Raw genomic sequence first — 20924 nt, forward strand, 5'->3', positions numbered from 1 at the left:
GCTCTAACCACTAGACCCCCCTCCCCTTCCCAGAGCCAGGGAGAGAATCCAGGAGTCCTGGCTCCCAGCCCCCCCTGCTCTAACCACGAGCCCCCACTCCCCTCCCAGAGTGGGATTAGAACCCTGGAGCTCTAGCTGCTAGATTGCGTATGACTGTTCCTGGTGTCCTAGCCACGTGCTTGGCTCTGGGTGTTGTGCGGCTCAGACATGAAGTCTGTTCCCTTGGAGGACTCAGCCAGCACAGCTGGTTTGTTACCACATGGTTCTTGCACCTCCTTGGGGAGTTAAAAGCAAAGGGGCTCAACTCTGACCTCGTTCGTCAGCCCCACACGAACATACGCTCATTAGCGAGCTGGCGGGGGAGAATTCCTCTCCTACCTAAGGCCTGGTCTACACTAGGCTTTTATGTCGAATTTAGCGCCGTTATATCGAATTAACCCTGCACCCGTCCACACCACGAAGCTATTTAGTTCGACATAGAGCTCTCTTTAAATCGATTTCTGTAATCCTCCCCAACGAGAGGAGTAGCGCTAAATTCGACATGGCCATGTCGAATTAGGCTAGGTGTGGATGGAATTCGACGCTAATAGCTCCGGGAGCTATCCCACAGTGCACCACTCTGTTGACGCTCTGGACAGCAGTCCGAGCTCGGATGCCCTGACCAGCCACACCCCGGGAAAATTTGAATTCCTTTTCCTGTCTGGGCAGTTTGAATCGCAGTTTCTGTTTTGACACCGTGGCGAGCTCAGCAGCAGTGGCAACGATGCAGAGCTCTCCAGCAGAGATGGCCGTGCAATCTCAGACTAGAAAGAGGGCCCCAGCATGGACTGATCGGGAAGTCTTGGATCTCATCGCTGTGTGGGGAGATGAGACCGTGCTTTCCGAGCTGCGCTCCAAAAGACGGAATGCAAAGACCTATGAGAAGATCTCTAAAGCCATGGCAGAGAGAGGATACAGCCGGGATGCAACGCAGTGCCGCGTGAAAATCAAGGAGCTGAGACAAGGCTACCAGAAGACCAAAGAGGCAAACGGACGCTCCGGATCCCAGCCCCACACATCCCGTTTCTACGAGGCACTGCATTCCATCCTAGGTGCGGCCGCCACCACTACCCCACCCCTGACCGTGGACTCTGAGGATGGGATATTGTCCGCGGCCGGTTCCTCAGCGGACGGGGAAGAGGAGGAAGGAGATGAGGAGGACGAGGCAGTCGACAGCGCTGATTTGCCCGACAGCCAGGAGCTCTTCATCACCCTCACAGAGATCCCCTACCAACCCTCCCCAGCCGTTATCCCAGACACAGATTCAGGGGAAGGATCAAGCAGTAAGTGTTTTAAATATCTAAACATTTATTTATAACATAACTGGCATATTTCAAATATTAACAATAGGTAAAGTGCTTTAAAACATGTAAACATTTATTTACAACAAAACAGGAAGATTTAAAATATTAACAGTGGGTAAAGTGCTTCAAAACATGTAAACAGGAAAGTCCAACAAAACGGGAATCTGTGCAAAGTGTATCATGATTAGTCTGTCTTTGGACACTTCAATATATAGTCTATTTTCAAAAAATTTCACAATGTCCGCTTCATGATTATAATGCCCAAAACGCTGCACTCTTCTGTCCCTCCAAGGGCACCTAACCCAAAAACTGGTCAATGTATCCGGGGATAGAGGCAACATCCTCCGGGGAGAACTCCTCATAGGTCTCCTGCAGGTGTTTTTCAAGCCTCATGAGCAGGTTCCTGGGCAGGGAGAGCTTGTTAGGCCCCCCGTGGTATGAGACGTTTCCATGCCACAACGCCAGCAGGTACTCGGGGATCATGGCCTTGCAGAGCATTGCAGCAAATGGCCCCGGTTTCTGCAGGCTGTCACGAAGCATCCGCTCCTTCTGGCTCTCCGAGACCTTCAGGAGGGTGATGTCTGGCATGACTCCCTGCTGTGAATTAGGTAGGGGAAAGTTAGTATTGGGACTGCTTGCCCGTCCCTTTACAGAACTGCAACCACCGGTTTACAGCCACGCGGTTTACAGCCGCGAGGGGGTGGGACAGGGCCAGAGTTCATGCTTGCAGGATTGCTGCCAGCAGAGACTCGCATTGCTTTCTATGCGAAAGGAGGCCAGTGCCACTCTTAAAGTTTTAAGCAGCCACAAGCCTACGGCTTACCATGTTTGCCATCTAGACAAAGTCCGGTGTCCTGCCCTGCTCCTCAGCTCGCCACAGCAAGACCGCAGGCACGGTAGGCGAGGGCCGAAAATTCGACCTTGTCCTCAGTGCGCGTGTGATAGGTGCTCTGCATGGTCTTGTTCACAGAGAAAGACTATGTTCTCTGTTCACAGATACATTGATCTGTCTCAGGAATTCACTCCCTTTTTCCAATTCCCACAGCCACATCTGCCCAGAGGCTAGCGCACATTAGGAGGAGGAAGAAGAGGACACGGGAAGACATGTTTGCTGAACTAATGGCATGCTCCCGAGCACAGGCAGCCCAGCAGACACAGTGGAGGGAGAACTTGTCCCAAATGCACCGGGCAAACATGGAACGGGAGGAGAGGTGGCGACAGGAGGACAGGCAGGCTACTCAAACGCTGCTTGGACTAATGAGGGAGCAAACGGACACGCTCCGCCGCCTTGTGGATGTTCTGCAGGACCGGAGGCAGGAGGAGAGAGCCCCGCTGCAGTCTCTCTCTAACTGCCCTGCCCCGCCACCAAGTCCCATACCCCCCTCACCCAAAGTCCAAACACGGAGGGGCGGAAGGGGCCGTGAAAAATTTCACTCCACCCCTGCGGACTGCTCTACCACTAGAAGGCTCTCATTCCCCAAAATTTGAAAAGTCCTTTCCTACCCGCCTCACACAAGACCCCGTCCAAGTTTCACCCCCCCCGTTCCATGTGCGGTTGTTAATAAAAAATACGTTTTTGTTCATTATTGTTTCCATCCTCTTCTTTTAGATGAGAGTCTGTCTGAAGTGGGGGGAAGGGGCTTGGTAATTGGACAGGACAGTCACCTTTAGCAGGGGGCAGGTCCAGCAGCAGGGCACATATACAGTGCAGTGACTAGTTATCCTGGTCAGTCTGGGAGGTGGTTTTCATGTTCTGTGTGGTGGGGGGGGGGTGTTGCTCTGTGACTTGGTGGCGGGGGAGGGCAGTTACAGATCTTATGCAGCGGTCCTTACCCTGGATCACAGAGCCGCGCAGCAGGGGATCTGTAACCCTCCTCCCCCTGCAAGACAGTCACATAGCCGACACATACACGCAGTCCCGGCCAGGAGGGCTGGCAGGCTCCGTTGAAACAACCAGTCCACCACCGCGGAGCCTGTCATTCCTGGAGTTTAGAAGCATCATTTGCATCACAACACTAAACCCGCCCCCCGCCACAGTCTGCGTCCCAGGTTTAAAACATTCCCGCGAAAACAGTAATAAAGACAACGGTGTCCATTAACAAAACAGAACAGATTTTATTTTTTGGGAAGGGGGTGAAGGGGGTATGTAACTGGAGAGGATAGTCGACGGCAACTGGGTAAAGAAACGGGGGCAAGTTCAGCTTCTGTGTCCACAAACTTAAAAGTCACTGGGTACCCTGCTCAGCCTTGAAACTGGCTTTCAAAGCCTCCCGTATGCACAGCGCGTCCCGCTGGGCTCTTCTAATCGCCCGGCTGTCTGGCTGGGCGTAATCAGCAGCCAGGCTATTTGCCTCAACCTCCCACCCCGACATAAAGGTCTCCCCCTTGCTCTCACAGAGATTGTGGAGCACACAGCAAGCTGCAATAACGATGGGGATATTGGTTTCGCTGAGATCACAGCGAGTCAGTAAGCTTCTCCATCTCCCCTTGAGACGGCCAAAAGCACACTCCACCACCATTCTGCACTTGCTCAGCCGGTAGTTGAAGAGTTCTTTTTCAGTGTCCAGGGCGCCAGTATAGGGCTTCATGAGCCAGGGCATTAGCGGGTAGGCTGGGTCCCCGAGGATCACCGTAGGCATCTCCACATCCCCAACAGTTATCTTGTGGTCCGGGAAGTAAATACCTTCCTGCAGCCGTCTAAACAGACCAGAGTTCCTGAACACGCGAGCGTCATGAACCTTGCCCGGCCATCCGACGTAGATGTTTGTAAACCGTCCCCGATGGTCCACCAGTGCTTGCAGCACCATTGAAAAGTAGCCCTTTCTATTGATGTACTGGCTGGCCTGGTGGCCCGGTCCCAGGATAGGGATGTGAGTCCCATCTATAGCCCCACCGCAGTTTGGGAATCCCATCGCAGCGAAGCCATCTATGATGGCCTGCGCGTTTCCCAGGGTCACTACCTTTGACAGCAGTACCTTGACGATTGCCTTGGCTACTTGCAGGACAACAACCCCCACGGTAGATTTGCCCACGCCAAAGTGGTTCGCGACTGACCGGTAGCTGTCCGGCGTTGCAAGCTTCCAGAGGGCTATGGCCACTCGCTTCTGGACAGTCAGGGCTGCTCGCATGCGGGTGTCCTTGCTCTTCAGGGCAGGGGACAGCAACTCACAAAGTTCGAGGAAAGTCCCCTTCCGCATGCGAAAGTTTCGCAGCCACTGGGATTCATCCCAGACCTGAAGCACTATGCGGTCCCACCAGTCCGTGCTTGTTTCCCGGGCCCAGAATCGCCGTTCAACAAAATCCACATGCCCCATTGCCACAGTGATGTCCTGGGCGCTGGGGCTCGTGGTTTCTGACAGCTCTGTGCTACTCTCCGACTTCAGGCCCTCACGCCGGTGCCGTAGCCTCCTTGCCTGATTTCTCTGCATCTGCCTCAGGGAAAGGTGTATGATAAGCTGCGAGGTGTTGAGAACGGCCACAACTGCAGCGATGGTCGCAGCGGGATCCATGATCGCAGTGCTGTGGCGTCCGCGCTGTCACTGATCAAAAAGTGCGCGAACTGATTTCCCGCCGGCGCTTTCAGGGAGGGAGGGAGGGAGGGCGGTAGTGACTGACGGATGCCGACAGTTACCCAAAAGCACCCTCGCCACATTTTTTTACCCAGAAGGCATTGGAGGATCGACCCAGAATTCCAATGGGCGGCGGGGACTGCGGGAACTGTGGGATAGCTGCCCACAGTGCACTGCTTCCAATGTCGACGCTTTCCCTGGTAGTGTGGACTGACAAAGTCGAATTACTGTCCTTAGTGTAGACACATACGTTCGACTTTCTAATATCGATTGCACATATTCGATTTAACTAAAATCGAACTACTCTCGTAGTGTAGACATACCCTAACACTGGTGATTCACTGCCCGACACCACGCCTGCACCCAGGGGGAGGTGTGTGGATGTGGGGCGGTGGGAAAGAGGCCGGAATTGGTTGGGAAGGAGGAAGAGCTTATTTTTCCAGTGTCCTGCCGTGCGGCGCCCTTCAAACAAGCCCACACATGGGCGCTGGTTAATAACCCATTGACCACTGAGCCTGGAGCATCGCCTTCATCCCAGCTCTCTGAGTGGTGTTCCAAATGGCCCTTGGACACCTGGGGGCAGTGCAGCCTACTGCATTCTCTATTGGTCCACAGAGCTAGCCCCGTCCCTCCCAGCCTCGCTCCCAGGACTGGTTCTGTCGCTCGGCTTTGAATTTCCTCTCACCGGCTTTATCTGGGTGCTGCTGAAGTACCTAGAAATGTATGCAGCCTCCCTCGAGCCCCTCTATCGCCTCACTTTGCTTGTGGGAGTGCATGGGCCTGGGCCGGGGGGCTGTTCCCTGCATGCTCTGGGAACCGAGATCTCTGGGTTTGAAGGGTAGAGTCTGAGAACTCTTCTTCCTTCCTTCTTGCCACTTCCCTGTTCAAGGTTAGCAACATTTATAGCCTTCTTCCAAAGTTGGTGATCATACATCAGTGCAGACTGATCTTTTGAGGTCTGCTGATATCCGGGCCATCCGCCAAGTCTTCGCTTTCCCCCTTGGTTTTCTTCCGTCCACAGTCACTGAAAGAGCCATCCAAGTGATATAGCTCCCCGGTCTCCGCTGAATATGCCCACATCAGTGTAGCCTCGACTCCCTCAACTTCTCTCCAGTTGGAGCAACCCACATTAGGCCCCTTCCAACCTCGTTTCATTTCCTATCCCGGAGCGGCCAACCATTTGACCATCTCCATTTCCGTGGTGGAGAGCGTACTGATTTCCTTTCTTGGGGCTGGCCAAGTCTCTGTACTGAAGGGGTTAGAACTGATCCTGGTGTATCAGCAGAGAGAGCCTGTCCATTCCCTGGTTTAATGCTGTCGGTGGCTTCCCTGCAGGCATTGGGATCAGGTGAAGGACTTGGTCCTCAGGACGTTTGACCAGGATGCTGAAGATTTCAGGCTGGAGAATATTGTGGAGCTCGGCCTGGATCAACACGTGGAGAAAATCAGTGAGATCTCTGCGTCGGCCTCCAAGGAGCTGTCTATCGAGCTGGTAGAGTCTGTCTGTCCCTCTTTCCTCATCCATTTCACAGGATCTTTTTGAGCAGACGTTGAATGTCTCTGCCCAGATCTTAGCAGGACAGGAGTCCACATTGCAAAACCCACGGTCATATTTGGCACTGATTTGCCAACTATCATCTGGAGCCAGGAGTCCTGACTCCCAGTCACTATTAGATATGTTCCTGCTTGGCGCTTGGAGTAGAACCCAGGAGTCTCAGCTCCCCTCCTTCTCTCTAACTTCCCATCTCAGATCTGGGAATGGAACCCAGGAATCCTGACGCCCCCTTCCCCCCCGCACCTCCTTGGCTCTAACCCACTACCTCCCTTCCCCGAACCAGGAATAGATCCCAGGCTCAGTTCTGACATTAGATGCATGGCCTCTCCTTTCTGACCTTAGCCCCAGTCAATCATAGAATCAGGATTGGAAGGGACCTCAGGAGGTCATCTAGTCCAACCCCCTGCTCAAAGCAGGACCAATCCCCAACTAAATCATCCAAACGTGGTAAGATTTCCCTGTGTATTTCATGCTGTCCATCCCTGTCTTTCTCCCAGGCCCTGCAAGCCATCGCCAAGACCTGGGATGTCGTGCTGCTAGATATTGTGCCGTACAAGGACAAGGGACACCACCGCCTCAGGTAGGGCTTCCAAAGGTCTGCCGTGCAGCACTGACAGGAGAGACGTGGGGGGCAGGGTTCCTGGGTAGACAAGCAGCTGAGCGTGGCAGGGTGTGGTCTCCTGCTCGTTACCAGGGGGAAAAGCTGGTTTATTTAATTGTTTCTCTGTCTGTCTGAGTACAGGTAGATAGACCCTCCCTTGAACACCTCCTTCCCTTCCCAAAGCTGAGACTAGAATCCTCCCAGCTCCCATTCTAACCACCAGACCAGGCTCCCCTGGTCCTCACAGAGCCCAAGTGTCCTACGCCCAGTCCTCTTGCTCTGACTGCTAGTCTCCACTCCCCTTCCACAGCCCAGCAGTCCTGAGTCCCTGCACTAGCCACTAAGCATGGCTTCCTTTCATTCCAGAAGATCAGAACAGCAGGGCAGGCCGTGGCCTTTAGATTTCCCCTCCGTCTTTCTCACTAACCCAGTTTTATTAGCAGGGAGCGAGTTTGCTGAGGGCGTCCTGACCTCTACAGTTGCTGGCTGCAGCAGGGGTGTCCCTCCGTGATTGGATTAATACCTGGGCGCTGCAGGGCTCGGCGCGTGGCTGGCTTGCTCAGCTCTGTGATGAAAATGTGTTTGTGCCTGAAGGGAGAGAGAGAAACTGGTGTTAGTCTAGGGGGACTAGGAACAAGGGACAGCCAGGGAGTGATCTGGATTGCTGGCAAACAGTGAGTGTTTTAACACAGCCAAATGTCAACTCGTACAGCTAGGACGAAAGAGCGCAGACCAGACTTCCAGGCTGGGGGACTCGCCTGGGAAGCAGGGAAAAGAGGTGGGGGCAGGGAATGGGACACGGGGCCTTTCCCCACTAGGGGGTGCTGGCTCCCATCTGGCCCCAGGGCGGGGCGGACTGGCTGGCCAGATGGGACACAGGGCCTTTCCCCTCTAGGGAAGTGAAAGTTCTTCCTCTCTGATGTCTCTTTTGTGGCCCTGCATGAGATGAGTTTGGGGCATCATTTGAGGACAGAACTGCCATCCTACCGAGCCCCATTGTGGGCAGCATTTGCAGAGAGGCCCTGGGCAGAATGGGCCATGGGCGGCGTGCCCCCAAAGGCACATTGGTGGGAGTGCCCCATAGCCGCTCTGCTTGTTGTAAGCCCAGGCCTTTCAGCCTCCCACTGACCTCTTGCTCCTGGCTCCCGCAGGGGGACTGACGAGGTGTTCCAGGCGCTGGAGGATAACCAGGTCTCCCTCTCCACCATGAAGGCCTCGCGCTTCGTCAAGCCCTTTGAGAAGGAGGTGGACCGCTGGGAGCGCTGCCTCTCACTCATCCTGGAGGTGATCGAGATGGTGCTGACTGTGCAGAGGCAGTGGATGTACCTGGAGGTGAGCAGCCCCCTGCTCAGCATCCCTGAGGGGCCCACACGCAGGGCCAGGCTTCCCCACTAATGATGGGCTGGGCCATTCTCTCTCTCTGGTGCCAATCCCCCACAGAACATCTTCCTGGGAGAAGACATCCGGAAGCAGCTGCCCCAGGAGTCGGCCTCCTTCGATCAGATCAACGCCAGCTGGAAGACGATCATGGACAGACTGAACAAGGATAACAACGCGCTGCGCGGGACGCATTTCCCAGGTAGCTGCTGCTCCCCTTCTCTCCGGACCCTAGCCACAAGTCAGCTGCCTCTTCCCACCTTACACTCCGGACCCAGCCTAGGCCCTGTTTCCTGCCACTGAGCCGCCTCCGAGAGCAGTGATCTCCTCTCGTCTCTAGCTCCTGAGGGGAGTCTGCTCAGTAGGAGTAGGACTATAAGGTGGATAGAAAGCTGGCTAGATTGTCGGGCTCAACGGGTAGTGATCAATGGCTCGATGTCTAGTTGGCAGCCGGTATCAAGCAGAGTGCCCCAGAGGTCGGTTCTGGGGCTGGTTTTGTTCAGCATCTTCATTAATGAGCTGGGTGATGGGATGGATTGCACCCTCAGCAAGTTCGCAGATGACACTAAGCTGGGGGCAGAGGTAGATATGCGGGAGGGTAGGGATAGGGTCCAGAGTGATCTAGACAAATTGGAGGATTGGGCCAAAAGAAATCTGATGAGGTTCAACAAGGACAAGTGCAGAGTCCTGAATTTAGGATTGAAGAATCCCATACACTGCTACAGGCTGGGGACTGACTGGCTAAGCAGCAGTTCTGCAGAAAAGGACCTGGGGGTTACAGTGGACGAGAAGCTGGATATGAGTCAGCAGTGTGCTCTTGTTGCCAAGAAGGCCAACGGCATATTGGGCTGTATTAGTAGGAGCATTGCCAGCAGATCGAGGGACGTGATTATTCCCCTCTATTCGGCACTGGTGAGGCCTCATCTGGAGTGTTGCATCCAGTTTTGGGCCCCACACTACAAGAAGGATGTGGACAAATTGGAGAGAGTCCAGCGGAGGGCAACAAAAATGGTTAGGGGACTGGAGCACATGACTTATGAGGAGAGGCTGAGGGAACTGGGATTGTTTAGTCTGCAGAAGAGAAGAATGAGGGGGGATTTGATAGCAGCCTTCAACTACCTGAAGGGGGGTTCCAAAGAGGATGGAGCTCGGCTGTTCTCAGTGGTGGCAGATGACAGAACAAGGAGCAATGATCTCAAGTTGCAGTGGGGGAGGTCTAGGTTGGATATTAGGAAACACTATGTGTCACGGACTCACAAATCGTGCCCACTCCTTGCCCTGTGCGGTCCGTGGGGGGTGCCCCTTTCAGTGCGACAGCCCTTCTCGGGGGTCCACTCTCTCTTGGGGTCAGGCCCCACCACCTCCTGGAGCTGCACCTCTCTGAGCCTTAGCATGCCTGTTTCTCACTGTGGGCCCCCTCAGGGAGTCCACCCGCTCTGGACCCACCGGGCCTCCACCCCCGAAGGGGTTGATGCAACCCTGTTCTCTAGACCGGAGTGACTCTCAGCCAGCGTAAAACAGAAGGGTTTATTGAGAGTTGAACACAGCACAGAAAACTCTCAGGGCCTCAGGCCTGGCCTCCCTCAGCCCAGCACATCCCAGTCTCTCTGCATCCAGGTGGGCTCTGCCTGCTCCCCCTCTCCAGCCCAGAGCCCCCCTGCTCCCAGCTGGGCATCTGAGCTTCCCGGCCCCAAGCCCCCTCTGTCCATTGTCTTCTCTCCAGGTAAACAGGGTCGTAAACCTGGGCCTCCTCTCCTCGCTTCTGTCCTCTGGCTGGAACCGGCTGGTTAGGTCACTAGGTCCTCACTCTGCAGCCCATTGTTCTCCCACTGGCCAGAACCGGCTGCAACTCCTGAGCTGGGTCTCCGGGTCGGGGTCTCAGGTCACCGGTCGCTGGGGTATCCATCCTCCAGGCCATTGGCTGGGGTCCCACATTCCCTCTCCGGTCCTCTGTAACAACAAACTCCCTCTCCCCTCCCCTCGTTAAAGCAGTAACACCCGGGGAAACTGAGTCCCACCCCTCTGCATGCAAACCACTGAAACCCCACCGAAAACAAGAAAAAACAAGAAAATCCCCCACTTTGTCACACTATTTCCCTAGGAGGGTGGTGAAGCACTGGAATGGGATCCCTAGGGAGGTGGTGGAATCTCCATCCTTAGAGGTTTTTAAGGCCCAGCTTGACAAAGCCCTGGCTGGGATGATTTAGTTGGGGATTGGTCCTTCTTTGAGCAGGGGGGTGGGACTAGAAACCTCCTGAGGTCTCTTCCAACCCTGATCTTCTATGACTCTATGAGTAACTGGCTCAGAGGCCTCCAAAGGAGATTCAGTGCTGCATGGTGGTGGCTCAGTAGGGGGCGCTCTCCCCTCTCAGCCAGCGCTGACCCCAGTGGAGTGCTAGGGCTCTAAGCCCCAGGGAGAGAGGGTGGAGTTGAGGGTCATTCTCCTCTGGGTCAGGGCTGAGCCCAGGTCCCTAGCATGGGGCTTGGTCCTTAGCATGTGCTGCAGGAGCAGAGTGCGGGGCTCCGGAGGGGCCGTCGCCGGTTAAACAGAAGAGCCCCCTTTAAAAGGCTTGATCTTGCTTGTGGCCCCTTTCTCGTCCAAATGGAAAACGAGGCCATTGGTTGCAGGATGAAAGGTTGCAGCACCTTGAGGTCTGGGGCTGAGGCTGATCAAACTCACTACACCTAGGGCTGAGGCCGGGAGACAACAGGGCTCCCCCCCCGAAGATCTGCCAGGGTGACTCGGAGCCGCATGGGGGCGGGGAGCAGGGATCAGGGATGGAAGGGGGTGGGTTCAGGGGAACCTGGGGGGCGGAGAGGGCGGGCTAGGACTTGACCTTGCTGCTGAAGGCCAAGGGAGGGACCATGTGACCTGGCTGGGGTGGGGCCAGCAGGAGTCAGGGGGCCCGTGGCGCTTTCCCCCCAGGCCTCCTGGACAAGCTGGTGGAGATGAACAGCGCCCTGGAGGAGATCCAGAAATCCCTGGACATGTACCTGGAGACCAAGCGCCACATCTTCCCCCGCTTCTACTTCCTGTCCAACGACGACCTGCTGGAGATCCTGGGCCAGTCGCGCAACCCCGAGGCCGTCCAGCCCCACCTCAAGAAGTGCTTTGACAACATCAAGTCCCTCAAAATCCAGAAGGTCCGGAGTCAGCCCCAGGCCCAGCCTCCTCCTGCCCCTGGTCCTTCTCCCCATTCAACCCCAGGGCCTTGGCTAAATCCCAACCTGGGTGGTGCCATCCGGCTTCCCCAAAGCCAGAGAGGGGATTCTCCTTCGTGTCTTGTTTAACAATGCGGGGGAGCTGGTAGCAGTCGCCATGCACCTCCGCAGAGTGGCTGCACCTCAGCACTGAGCGAGGGACCCCTGTATAAACAGCTACCCCGAGAGGTGACTGCATCTCAGTACCGGAGGAGGGAACCCGTCTAAACAGATTCTGGATGGGGAGGGTGACCTTGTGGTTACAGCAGAAGGGGACAGCTTCTGCCCTGGTACAGCCAGCTGCCAGCCCCTCTGAATTTGAGCCCCCAAACCCCTTCCCCCCCATTTGGCCCGCCCTCGGGCTATGATCTTCATGCCCACCTCACCCGGAGCACGGGAGTCCGGGAGGCACTCGGACATGGTCATGAGTCTTCTCATTTCTCAGGTGGGAATGGGCAACAAGTCCGAAGCCGTGGGCATGTACTCCTTGGATGGGGAGTACGTGGAGTTCGCCCACTCCGTGCTGCTGGAAGGGCCCGTGGAGGTGAGGGCTCTTTGGGCCAGCTCTGGGTGGTGGGAGCTGGGGCTTTGGGTAGCCCAATCCTGGTTCCTCTCCCCCTCCATGCACCAGCCCGTCCTTGGGCACCTCCGCTGGCTCCCCAGCTCTGGTCCGATCCAATTCAAAATCACTCCCGCTCCTGGGTCTGCGGCAGCCTTCCCGCTGCGGGTGCCAGCCCCTCTCCCCTTTCAGACCTCCGCTGTGAAATCCCCTCTGCCCCCCGGCGCCAGGCCCTGGGTCGGTGGTGCCTGCTTTGCGAGGGAGATGAAGTTGGTGCGAAGGAATCAGGTTGCATTGCCCTGAAGAGGGGGCAGGGGGAACCCCCTAGACGTTCCCTCAGCCCCTCGTCTGCCTGCCTCCCAGGAGTGGCTGTGTGACGTGGAGCGGGCCATGCGCCTGACCCTGAAGGAGCTGCTGCGGAACTGCCGCCTGGCCCTGAAGAAGATGCTGACGAAAAGGGACAAGTGGGTGAAGGAGTGGGCCGGACAGGTGACTACTGCGCCTCCAGGACACGGGGGGCTGCGGCTTGGCCTGCAGCTTGGGATGGCCTCTGGGCCACAGGGACTGGCTTACAGCCTGATCCAGCTCCACTGAAGTCAGTGGGAGTCTTTCTGTTGCTGTGGGTTGGATCAGGCCTTTGGTACACTCAAGTCATACGTGAAATGAGTTTGGTGAGCCTCAGCCCAGCCACTCAGTTGAACACGGGGAGGAGGGTTCAGAATTTAGAGTAGAGGATTGAGAGTCAGGACTCCTGGGTTCTCGTCCTGGCTCTGGGAGGGGAGTGGGGGCTAGTGGTTAGAGGAGGGGGGCTGGGAGCCAGGACTGGCTCTGGGGAGTGGGTCCTAGGCATTAGAGCAGGCACTAGGGAATTAGAACTCCGGGCTCCGTACCCTGGATTTCATTCTGCTAGAGCTGGGAAAGTCACTTTCCCGGCGTGGGCCTCAGTGTTCCACCACGTAAAAGGGATCCAGTGACCCTGACCCCCCTGGGTAAAGTGCTTAGAGCCCCTAGGCTGGGGGGAAGGCACTCCTAAGTGATCAGGCCGGGCGGAGGAAGAGGGATGTGGGGCCCAGGACGAATGGTCATTTCTAGGATTAGGGTATTGGAGGTCTATGGGCAGAACCGAGCTCAGGGGGGCTGGGGAAGAGGGGATTTGCCAGTGCCCCTCCCTCCACCCCACTCCTCGTCTCTTGCAGATGGTGATCACTGCCAGCCAGATCCAGTGGACGACGGACGTCACCAAGTGCCTGGCCAACTGCAAGGAGCGAGGTGACAAGAAATTCCTCAAGGTCATGAAGAAGAAGCAGGTGAAGGGGAGAGCGCGGCACTAGCCATGCACGCATTCGCACGCCGTCACTGGCCCTCCCGGGCACGCTCACGTGCTTGCACACGTGTGCACACTGCTCACTATTCCACGCCCTCGCGTACGTCTGACCACTGGCTGTTTCCTCGCTAGGTGTCCCTGCTGAATAAATACTCTGAGGCCATCCGGGGCAGCCTGACCAAGATCATGCGCCTGAAGATCGTCGCGCTGGTGACGGTGGAAATCCACGCGCGGGATGTCATAGAAAAGCTCTACAAGAGCAGCTTGATGGACGTGACGTCCTTCGAGTGGCTAAGTCAGCTCCGCCTCTACTGGGACAAGGTGAGGATGGACTGGCCTCTGAGTGAGTGAGGCCCACACTGACCCCTGCTGGCTGGATGTGTGTATGTGGGGCTAGTTCTGCTGCCCCCCTGTGGGGCAGAATCAGTCCTAGCTACACGCCCTCATCCGCATCACTGCCCCCTGCTGTTCCACCTCAGCAGCTGCACTGAGCAAAGGGGAAGATGTTGCCTCCAACGTTCCTGTAATTCCCTGCAGTTTGCTGTCCTGCTTGGGCCGTCAGCCACCTCTCTCCTCCTCGCTCTCGCCAGCTGCCTCAGCCACCAGCTCTGTTTCACCCCCTCCCTTCCCCTATGGGCTGCCCCCGGTGTCCATTGCCAGGGACAGGGTCCAATATACAATCATAGAAACATAGAATATCAGGGTTGGAGGAGAACTCAGGAGGTATCTAGTCCAACCCCCTGCTCAGAGCAGGACCAATCCCCAGCTAATTCATCCCAGCCAGGAATTTGTCAAGCCGGGCCTTAAAAACCTCCAAGGATGGAGATTCCACCACCTCCCTAGGGAACCCATTCCAGTGCTTCACCACCCTCCTAGTGAAATAGTGTTTCCTAATATCCAACCTAGACCTCCCCAACTGCAACTTGAGACCATTGCTCCTTGTTCTGTCATCTGCCACCACTGAGAACAGCTGAGCTCCATCCTCTTTGGAACTCCCCTTCGGGTAGTTGAAGGCTGCTATCAAATCCCCCCTCATTCTTCTCTTCTGCAAACTAAACAATCCCAGTTCCTCAGCCTCTCCTTGTAAATCATGTGCCCCAACCCTCTAATCATTTTTGTTGCCCTCCTCTGGACTCTCTCCACTTTGTCCACATCCCTTCTGTAGTGGGGGGCCCAAAACTGGACACAGTACTCCAGGTGTGGCCTCACCAGTGCCGAATAGAGGGGAATGATCATGTCCCTCGATCTGCTGGCAATGCTCCTACTAATACAGCCCAAAATGACATTAGCCTTCTTGGCAACAAGGGCACACTGCTGACTCATATCCAGCTTCTCGTCCACTGTAACCCCCAGGTCCTTTTCTGCAGAACTGCCACTTAGCCATTCGGTGCATGGGATTCTTCAATCCTAAGTGCAGGACTCTGCACTTGTCCTTGTTGAACCTCATCAGATTTCTTTTGGCCCAATCCTCCAATTTGTCTAGGTCCCTCTGGACCCAATCCCTACCCTCCAGCGTATCTACCTCTCCCCCCAGCTTAGTGTCATCCGCAAACTTGCTGAGGGTGCAATCTATCCCATCACCCAGCTCATTAATGAAGATGTTGAACAAAACTGGCCTCAGGACCGATTCCTGGGGCACTCCGCTTGATACCGGCTGCCAACTAGACATCGAGCCATTGATCACTACCTGTTGAGCCCGACGATCTAGCCAGCTTTCTATCCACCTTATAGTCCATTCATCCAATCCATACTACTTGCTGGCAAGAATACTGTGGGAGACGGTATCAAAAGCTTTGCTAAAGTCAAGGTGTACCACATCCACTGCTTTCCCCATATCCACAGACCCAGTTATCTCCTCATAGAAGGCAGTCAGGTTGGTCAGGCATGACTTGCCCTTGGTGAATCCATGTTGACTGTTCCTGATCACCTTCCTCTCCTCCAAGTGCTTCAAAATGGATTCCTTGAGGACCTGCTCCATGATTTTCCGGGGACTGAGGTGAGGCTGACCGGTCTGTAGTTGCCCGGATTCTCCTTCTTCCCTTTTTAAAACATGAGCACTATATTTGCCCTTTTCCAGTCGTCCGGGACCTCCCCCGATCGCCACAAGTTTTCAAAGATAATGGCCAATGGCTCTGCAATCACATCAGCCAACTCCCTCAGCACCCTTGGATGCAGCGCATCCGGCCCCATTGGACTTGTGCATGTCCAGCTTTTCTAAATAGCCCTTAACCTCTTCTTTCACCACTGAGGGCTGCTCACCTCCTCCCCATGCTGTGTTGCCCAGTGCAGCAGTCTGGAAGCTGCCTTTGTCTGTGAAGACCGAGGCCAAAAGAGCATTGAGTACTTCAGCTTCTTCCACATCATCTGTCACTAGGTGGCCTCCCCCATTCAGTAAGGATCCCACCCTTTCCCTGACCTTCTTCTTGTTGCTAATGTATCTGTAGAAACCCTTCTTGTTACCCTTCACATCCTTTGCTAGCTGCAACTCCAGTTATGCTTTGGCCTTCCTGATTACACCCCTGCATGCTCGAGCAATATTTTTATACTCCTCCCTAGTCATCTGTCCAAGTTTCCACTTCTTGTAAGCTTCCTTTTTAGTGTTTAAGCTCACCAAAGATTTCTCTGTTAAGCCAAGCTGGTCACCTGCCATATTTATTATTCTTTCTGCGCATCGACATGGTTTGTTCCTGCAACCTCAATAAGGCTTCTTTAAAATACAGCCAGTTCTCCTGGACTCCTTGCCCCCTCTTATTAGCCTCCCAGGAGATCCTGCCCATCAGTTCCTGGAGGGAGTCCAAGTCTGCTTTTCTGAAGTCCAGAGTCCGTATTCTGCTACTTTTGTCAGGATCCTGAACTCGACCATCTCATGGTCACTGCTGCCCAGGTTGCCACCCACTTCTACTTCCCCTACCAATTCTTCCCTGTTTGTGAGCAGCAGGTCAAGAGGAGAATGGCCCCTAGTTGGTTCCTCCAGCACTTGAACCAGGAAGTTGTCCCCAACACTCTCCAAAAACTTCCTGGATTGTCTGTGCACCGCTGTATTGCTCTCCCAGCAGATGTCAGGGGGATTGAAGTCCCCCATGAGAACCAGGGCCTCTGATCGGGAAACTTCAGTTAGTTGTTTGAAGAAAGCCTCGTCTACTTCCTCCTTCTGGTCTGATGATCTATAGCAGACGTTCACCATGACATCACCCTTGTTGCTCTCGCCTCTAAACTTAACCCAAAGACTCTCAACAGGTTTTTCTCCAGTTTCATACTGGAGCTCTGAGCAATCATACAGTGCAACTCCTCCACCTTTTCTCCCCCACCTGTCCTTCCTGAACAGTTTCTACCCATCCATGACAGTGCTCCAGTCATGTGAGTTACCCCACCAAGTCTGTTCTTCCAGTCACATCATAGCTCCTTGACTGTGCCAGGACGTCCAATTCTTCCTGCTTGTTTCCCAGGCCTCGTGCGTTCGTGTACAGGCACCTAAGCTAACTAGCCAATTGCCCTGCTTTCTCGGTATGAATCAGGAGGCCTCCCTTGTTGCACCCTCCTCCTTGCGTTTCCTCCTGATATCCCACTTCCCTCCAGGCTTAGGTCACCATCCCCGGTGACCCTAGTTTAAAGCCCTCCTCACGAGGTTAGCCAGCCTGCCTGCGAAGATGCTCTTCCCTCTCTTCGGTAGGTGGATCCCATCTCTTCCTAGCAATCCTTCTTCCCGGAACAACATCCCGTGGTCGAAGAATCCAAAGCCCTCTCTCCGACACCACCTGCATAACCACGCATTTACCTCCACAATTCGATGGTCCCTACTTGGGCCTTTTCCTTCACCAGGGAGTACCTGGTGGGAGCTCCATCGCTTGAGACAGAGTCCCCGGGACTAGCACTGCCCAAGTCCGGGTCCCTGCGGAGCTCTCCGCCATGTCCGGTGCTCCCCCAACCCTGCTCCCTGCTTTTCATCTCTCCTTTGAGGTGGCAGCGCGGCCCAGTGGGCTCAGCACGGGATGTGGAGCTGGGAACTCCGCAGCTCCACCTCCACCTGGCCTCGGCCAAGCCCCTTTTCCAGCTGTGCCTCCTTTTCTCCCCAGCGATATGACCCACCTCCCCGGGTGGGGGCGGTCAGAGGGCTAACGGGTTTGTGTCTGCAGAGTGCCCGGGTACGGCAGGAGAGGGGATGAACCTGACCTCATGGGCTGCCGGATGGATTCCCCCGGGACCTGCACAGCCGTCCTCTCTGCAGTCTGATGAGTCTCTCCCTTGGTGCCTGCTTGCCCTCTGTCACGGGAGCCCCATGGGCAGGTGGGGGAGTCCAGAGGCCTGGCTCTACTTCCCCCCATTTCCCTCGGCAGGATCTGGACGACTGTGTCATCAGGCAAACCAACACCCAGTTCCCTTACGGCTACGAGTACCTGGGGAACTCCGGACGCTTGGTCATCACGCCACTCACCGACAGGTACAGGCACGGTGTGCCCAGCCCCTGCCGCTCCGGGGCGGTCGGCAGCCCCCCAGGGCGTGCTGGGAGTTCAGGGAGATCACAAGAGGCACCTAGAGCTCGTTGGCTAAGTTAAGGTGATTGCTTGATCCCTGACAGTGAAGCTGATGAGGCCGCGTGCTTTGAGATCTCCTGAAGAAAGTGCCACAGGAGAGCTAGGGACTAACTGCTGAGCTTATCATAGAATATCAGGGTTGGAAGGGACCTCAGGAGGTATCTAGTTCAACCCCCTGCTCAAAGCAGGACCAATCCTCAGACAGATTTTTGCCCCAGGTCCCTAAATGGCCCCCTCAAGGATTGAACTCACAACCCTGGGTTTAGCAGGCCAATGCTCCAACCACTGAGCTATCCCTCCCCCCTTTTTGGCTTCATGATGGCTTCAGCTGAGGTCTGTTTCCCGAGGCAGAGGGGCTGGATGGGCAGGAGAAGAGCAGAGTGGACATGAGAGTGAGGGAGAGAGGAGATCCCAGGGGCGGATGGCCTGGGGGCGGGCTGGGGAAAGCAGGGAGATTGATGTGTGATCTCCCCTCTCTCTTTCCAGGTGCTACATCACTCTGACCACAGCCCTCCACCTCCACCGGGGAGGGTCTCCCAAAGGCCCTGCCGGCACAGGGAAAACGGAGACTGTGAAAGACCTGGGGAAGGCCCTGGGCATGTATGTGATTGTAGTGAACTGCTCCGAAGGCCTGGACTATAAATCCATGGGGCGCATGTACTCGGGCCTGGCTCAGGTAAGGGGTCAGGCCACTGCACTGGCTCCAGAGCCCATGGGTGCTTCCCAGGGCTGGGACTCCCAGACCCACTCCCCTCCCAGAGCTGGGGACAGAACCCAGGAGCCCTGGCTGCTGGCCCCCCATGTTCTAACTCTTAGACACCACTCCCTCTCCGGGGCAGGGTGAGGTGGATGGGTGTGGGGCAGTGTGTGAATGGGGGAACCTGCCCGTTGCAGCCCTCACCCCCACCTTTCTGCTCTCGTCCCGCAGACAGGAGCCTGGGGCTGCTTTGACGAGTTCAACCGCATCAACATTGAGGTGTTGTCTGTGGTGGCCCAGCAGATCCTCTCCATTCTCTCTGCCTTGGCCGCCAACATGACCTCCTTCATCTTTGAGGGCCATAAGATCAAGCTGGTGTGGTCCTGTGGCATCTTCATCACCATGAACCCAGGTAGGAGACACGGGTGTGCCCACGGAAAGGTCTCTCTTGCTGGCGGAGTCGCTGGCTCGGGCGTGGCAGGCCCCCTCCCCATTCAGAGTTCAGATGGGCACCATACGGCCACTAGGGAACAACACAAGACCAGCCCGTCCCTATGCAGGGGCCTCGGCTCAGAGTCCCAGGCCTGGGGACGGGGTAAAGGGAGCGGGGCAGAGATGGCAGGTGGCCAGGGCTAACGTGCTGCTGGGTGCCATGGGGCAGGTTACGCCGGACGCACAGAGCTGCCCGACAACCTCAAGTCCATGTTCCGCCCCATCTCCATGGTGGTGCCGGACTCCACGCTCATCGCAGAGATCATCCTCTTCGGAGAAGGGTTCAGCAACTGTAAGGTACTCGCGGGCCTGGGGCCGCCGGGTCTCAGAGAGTCGCCCTCGGGAGCGCTCGTGGCCTGGTCAGTGGTTCAGTCCCTGCTGGGCTCAGAGAATGGGACATGGGGCCTTTCCCGTCTGGGTGGCATGGGGCCTTTCCCATCTGGGTGGCACGGATTCCCATCCGGCCCCAGACTGGGGGGACTGGCTGGCTCAGAGAATGGGACTTGGGGCCTTTCCTGTCTGAGTGGCACGGGTTCCCATCTGGCCCCAGACTGGGGGGACTGGCGGGCTCAGAGAATGGGACATGGGGCCTTTCCCGTGTGCGTGGCACGGGCTCCCATCTGGCCCCAAGATTGGGGGACCGGCTGGCCAGGGTGAGGGGGTTTCTGCTCTTGGGGGTGCTGGCTCTGGTATGGCCCCAGGTTGGAGCCGTGGTTGTTAGAAGAGGGTCAGGGGACGGCAGCCTGGGGTGAGGTGGGGGTTCCCAGGGCTCTTAGCGAGATGCCCCCTCCGAAGCCTGGTGCCCCGGCCCCCCGAAATGGAGCCAGTGTGCCCCGGGCTGCCTCGCCCCCCGCTGACGGGCTCCGCTCTGTCCCAGCTCCTGGCTAAGAAGGTCTACACCCTGTACTCGCTGGCAGTGCAGCAGCTGTCCAAGCAGGACCACTACGACTTCGGCCTGCGGGCGCTGACGTCACTGCTCCGCTACGCCGGGAAGAAGCGCAGGGTGCACCCCGACATCACCGACGAAGAGGTGAGGTGCCCCCGGGATCCTGCGTCCGTGCCAGGTGGTGTCGGGCTGCAGGGGAGTTTTGCCGGCGGTTTGGCCGTGTGGAGCGACGCAGTCAGTGTGCCAGCCGGATCCCCGGCACCCGAGGGTGCCCGGCTCACCTGGCTCTCCTGGTGGCTTTCAGATCCTCCTGATGGCCATGAAGGACATGAATATTGCCAAGCTCGCCTCAGTCGACGTGCCCCTCTTCAACGGCATTGTCCAGGACCTCTTCCCGGGCATCGAGTCGCCGGTCATTGACTACGGGAAGGTCAGCTAGCCGGCCCGGCCACTCAGCTGGGCTCCTTCCCCCCGGGCTGGAGCCAAGAAGCCAAGTGAGACGGAGCCCAGCGCCCTCTAGTGCCAAGAGGCTGCACTGCCGAGGCACTTCCTTCCAGAGAGCAGGGGACACAGAGCCCGGAGTCCTTGGTTTTGTTCCCAGCTCGGGTACGGGAGCAGGGTGTAGTGGTTAGAGCAGGGGGTGGCTGGGAGCCAGGACTCCTGGGTTCTCTCCCCGGCTCGGGGAGGGGAGTGGGGCCTGGTGGGTCAGAGCAGGGGGGCTGGGAGCCAGGACTCCTGGGTTCTCTCCTGGTTCTGGGAGGGGAGCGGGGTCTAGCGGTTAGAGTGGG

The 20924-nt window shown here is 56.5% G+C and overlaps 1 protein-coding gene across 1 annotated transcript in view; it reads left to right on the forward strand.

The window, feature by feature from the left end:
- The window catches only part of DNAH2 (dynein axonemal heavy chain 2), a 153477-nt gene that overhangs the window by 43026 nt on the left and 89527 nt on the right, over positions 1-20924 (forward strand). The window contains exons 26-40 of the mRNA XM_029913626.1: positions 6248-6404; positions 6965-7047; positions 8220-8400; positions 8509-8647; positions 11372-11589; positions 12092-12190; positions 12569-12694; positions 13402-13512; positions 13662-13850; positions 17864-17967; positions 18548-18737; positions 18990-19170; positions 19420-19547; positions 20128-20280; positions 20441-20566. Coding sequence (XP_029769486.1) covers positions 6248-6404; positions 6965-7047; positions 8220-8400; positions 8509-8647; positions 11372-11589; positions 12092-12190; positions 12569-12694; positions 13402-13512; positions 13662-13850; positions 17864-17967; positions 18548-18737; positions 18990-19170; positions 19420-19547; positions 20128-20280; positions 20441-20566 — 2185 coding nt within the window. The remainder of the gene's footprint in view (positions 1-6247; positions 6405-6964; positions 7048-8219; positions 8401-8508; positions 8648-11371; positions 11590-12091; positions 12191-12568; positions 12695-13401; positions 13513-13661; positions 13851-17863; positions 17968-18547; positions 18738-18989; positions 19171-19419; positions 19548-20127; positions 20281-20440; positions 20567-20924) is intronic.

The sequence above is a fragment of the Terrapene carolina genome, unplaced genomic scaffold (genome assembly GCF_002925995.2).
Source record: "Terrapene carolina triunguis isolate 2854851 unplaced genomic scaffold, T_m_triunguis-2.0 Scaffold751, whole genome shotgun sequence".
Classification (NCBI taxonomy): domain Eukaryota; kingdom Metazoa; phylum Chordata; order Testudines; family Emydidae; genus Terrapene; species Terrapene triunguis.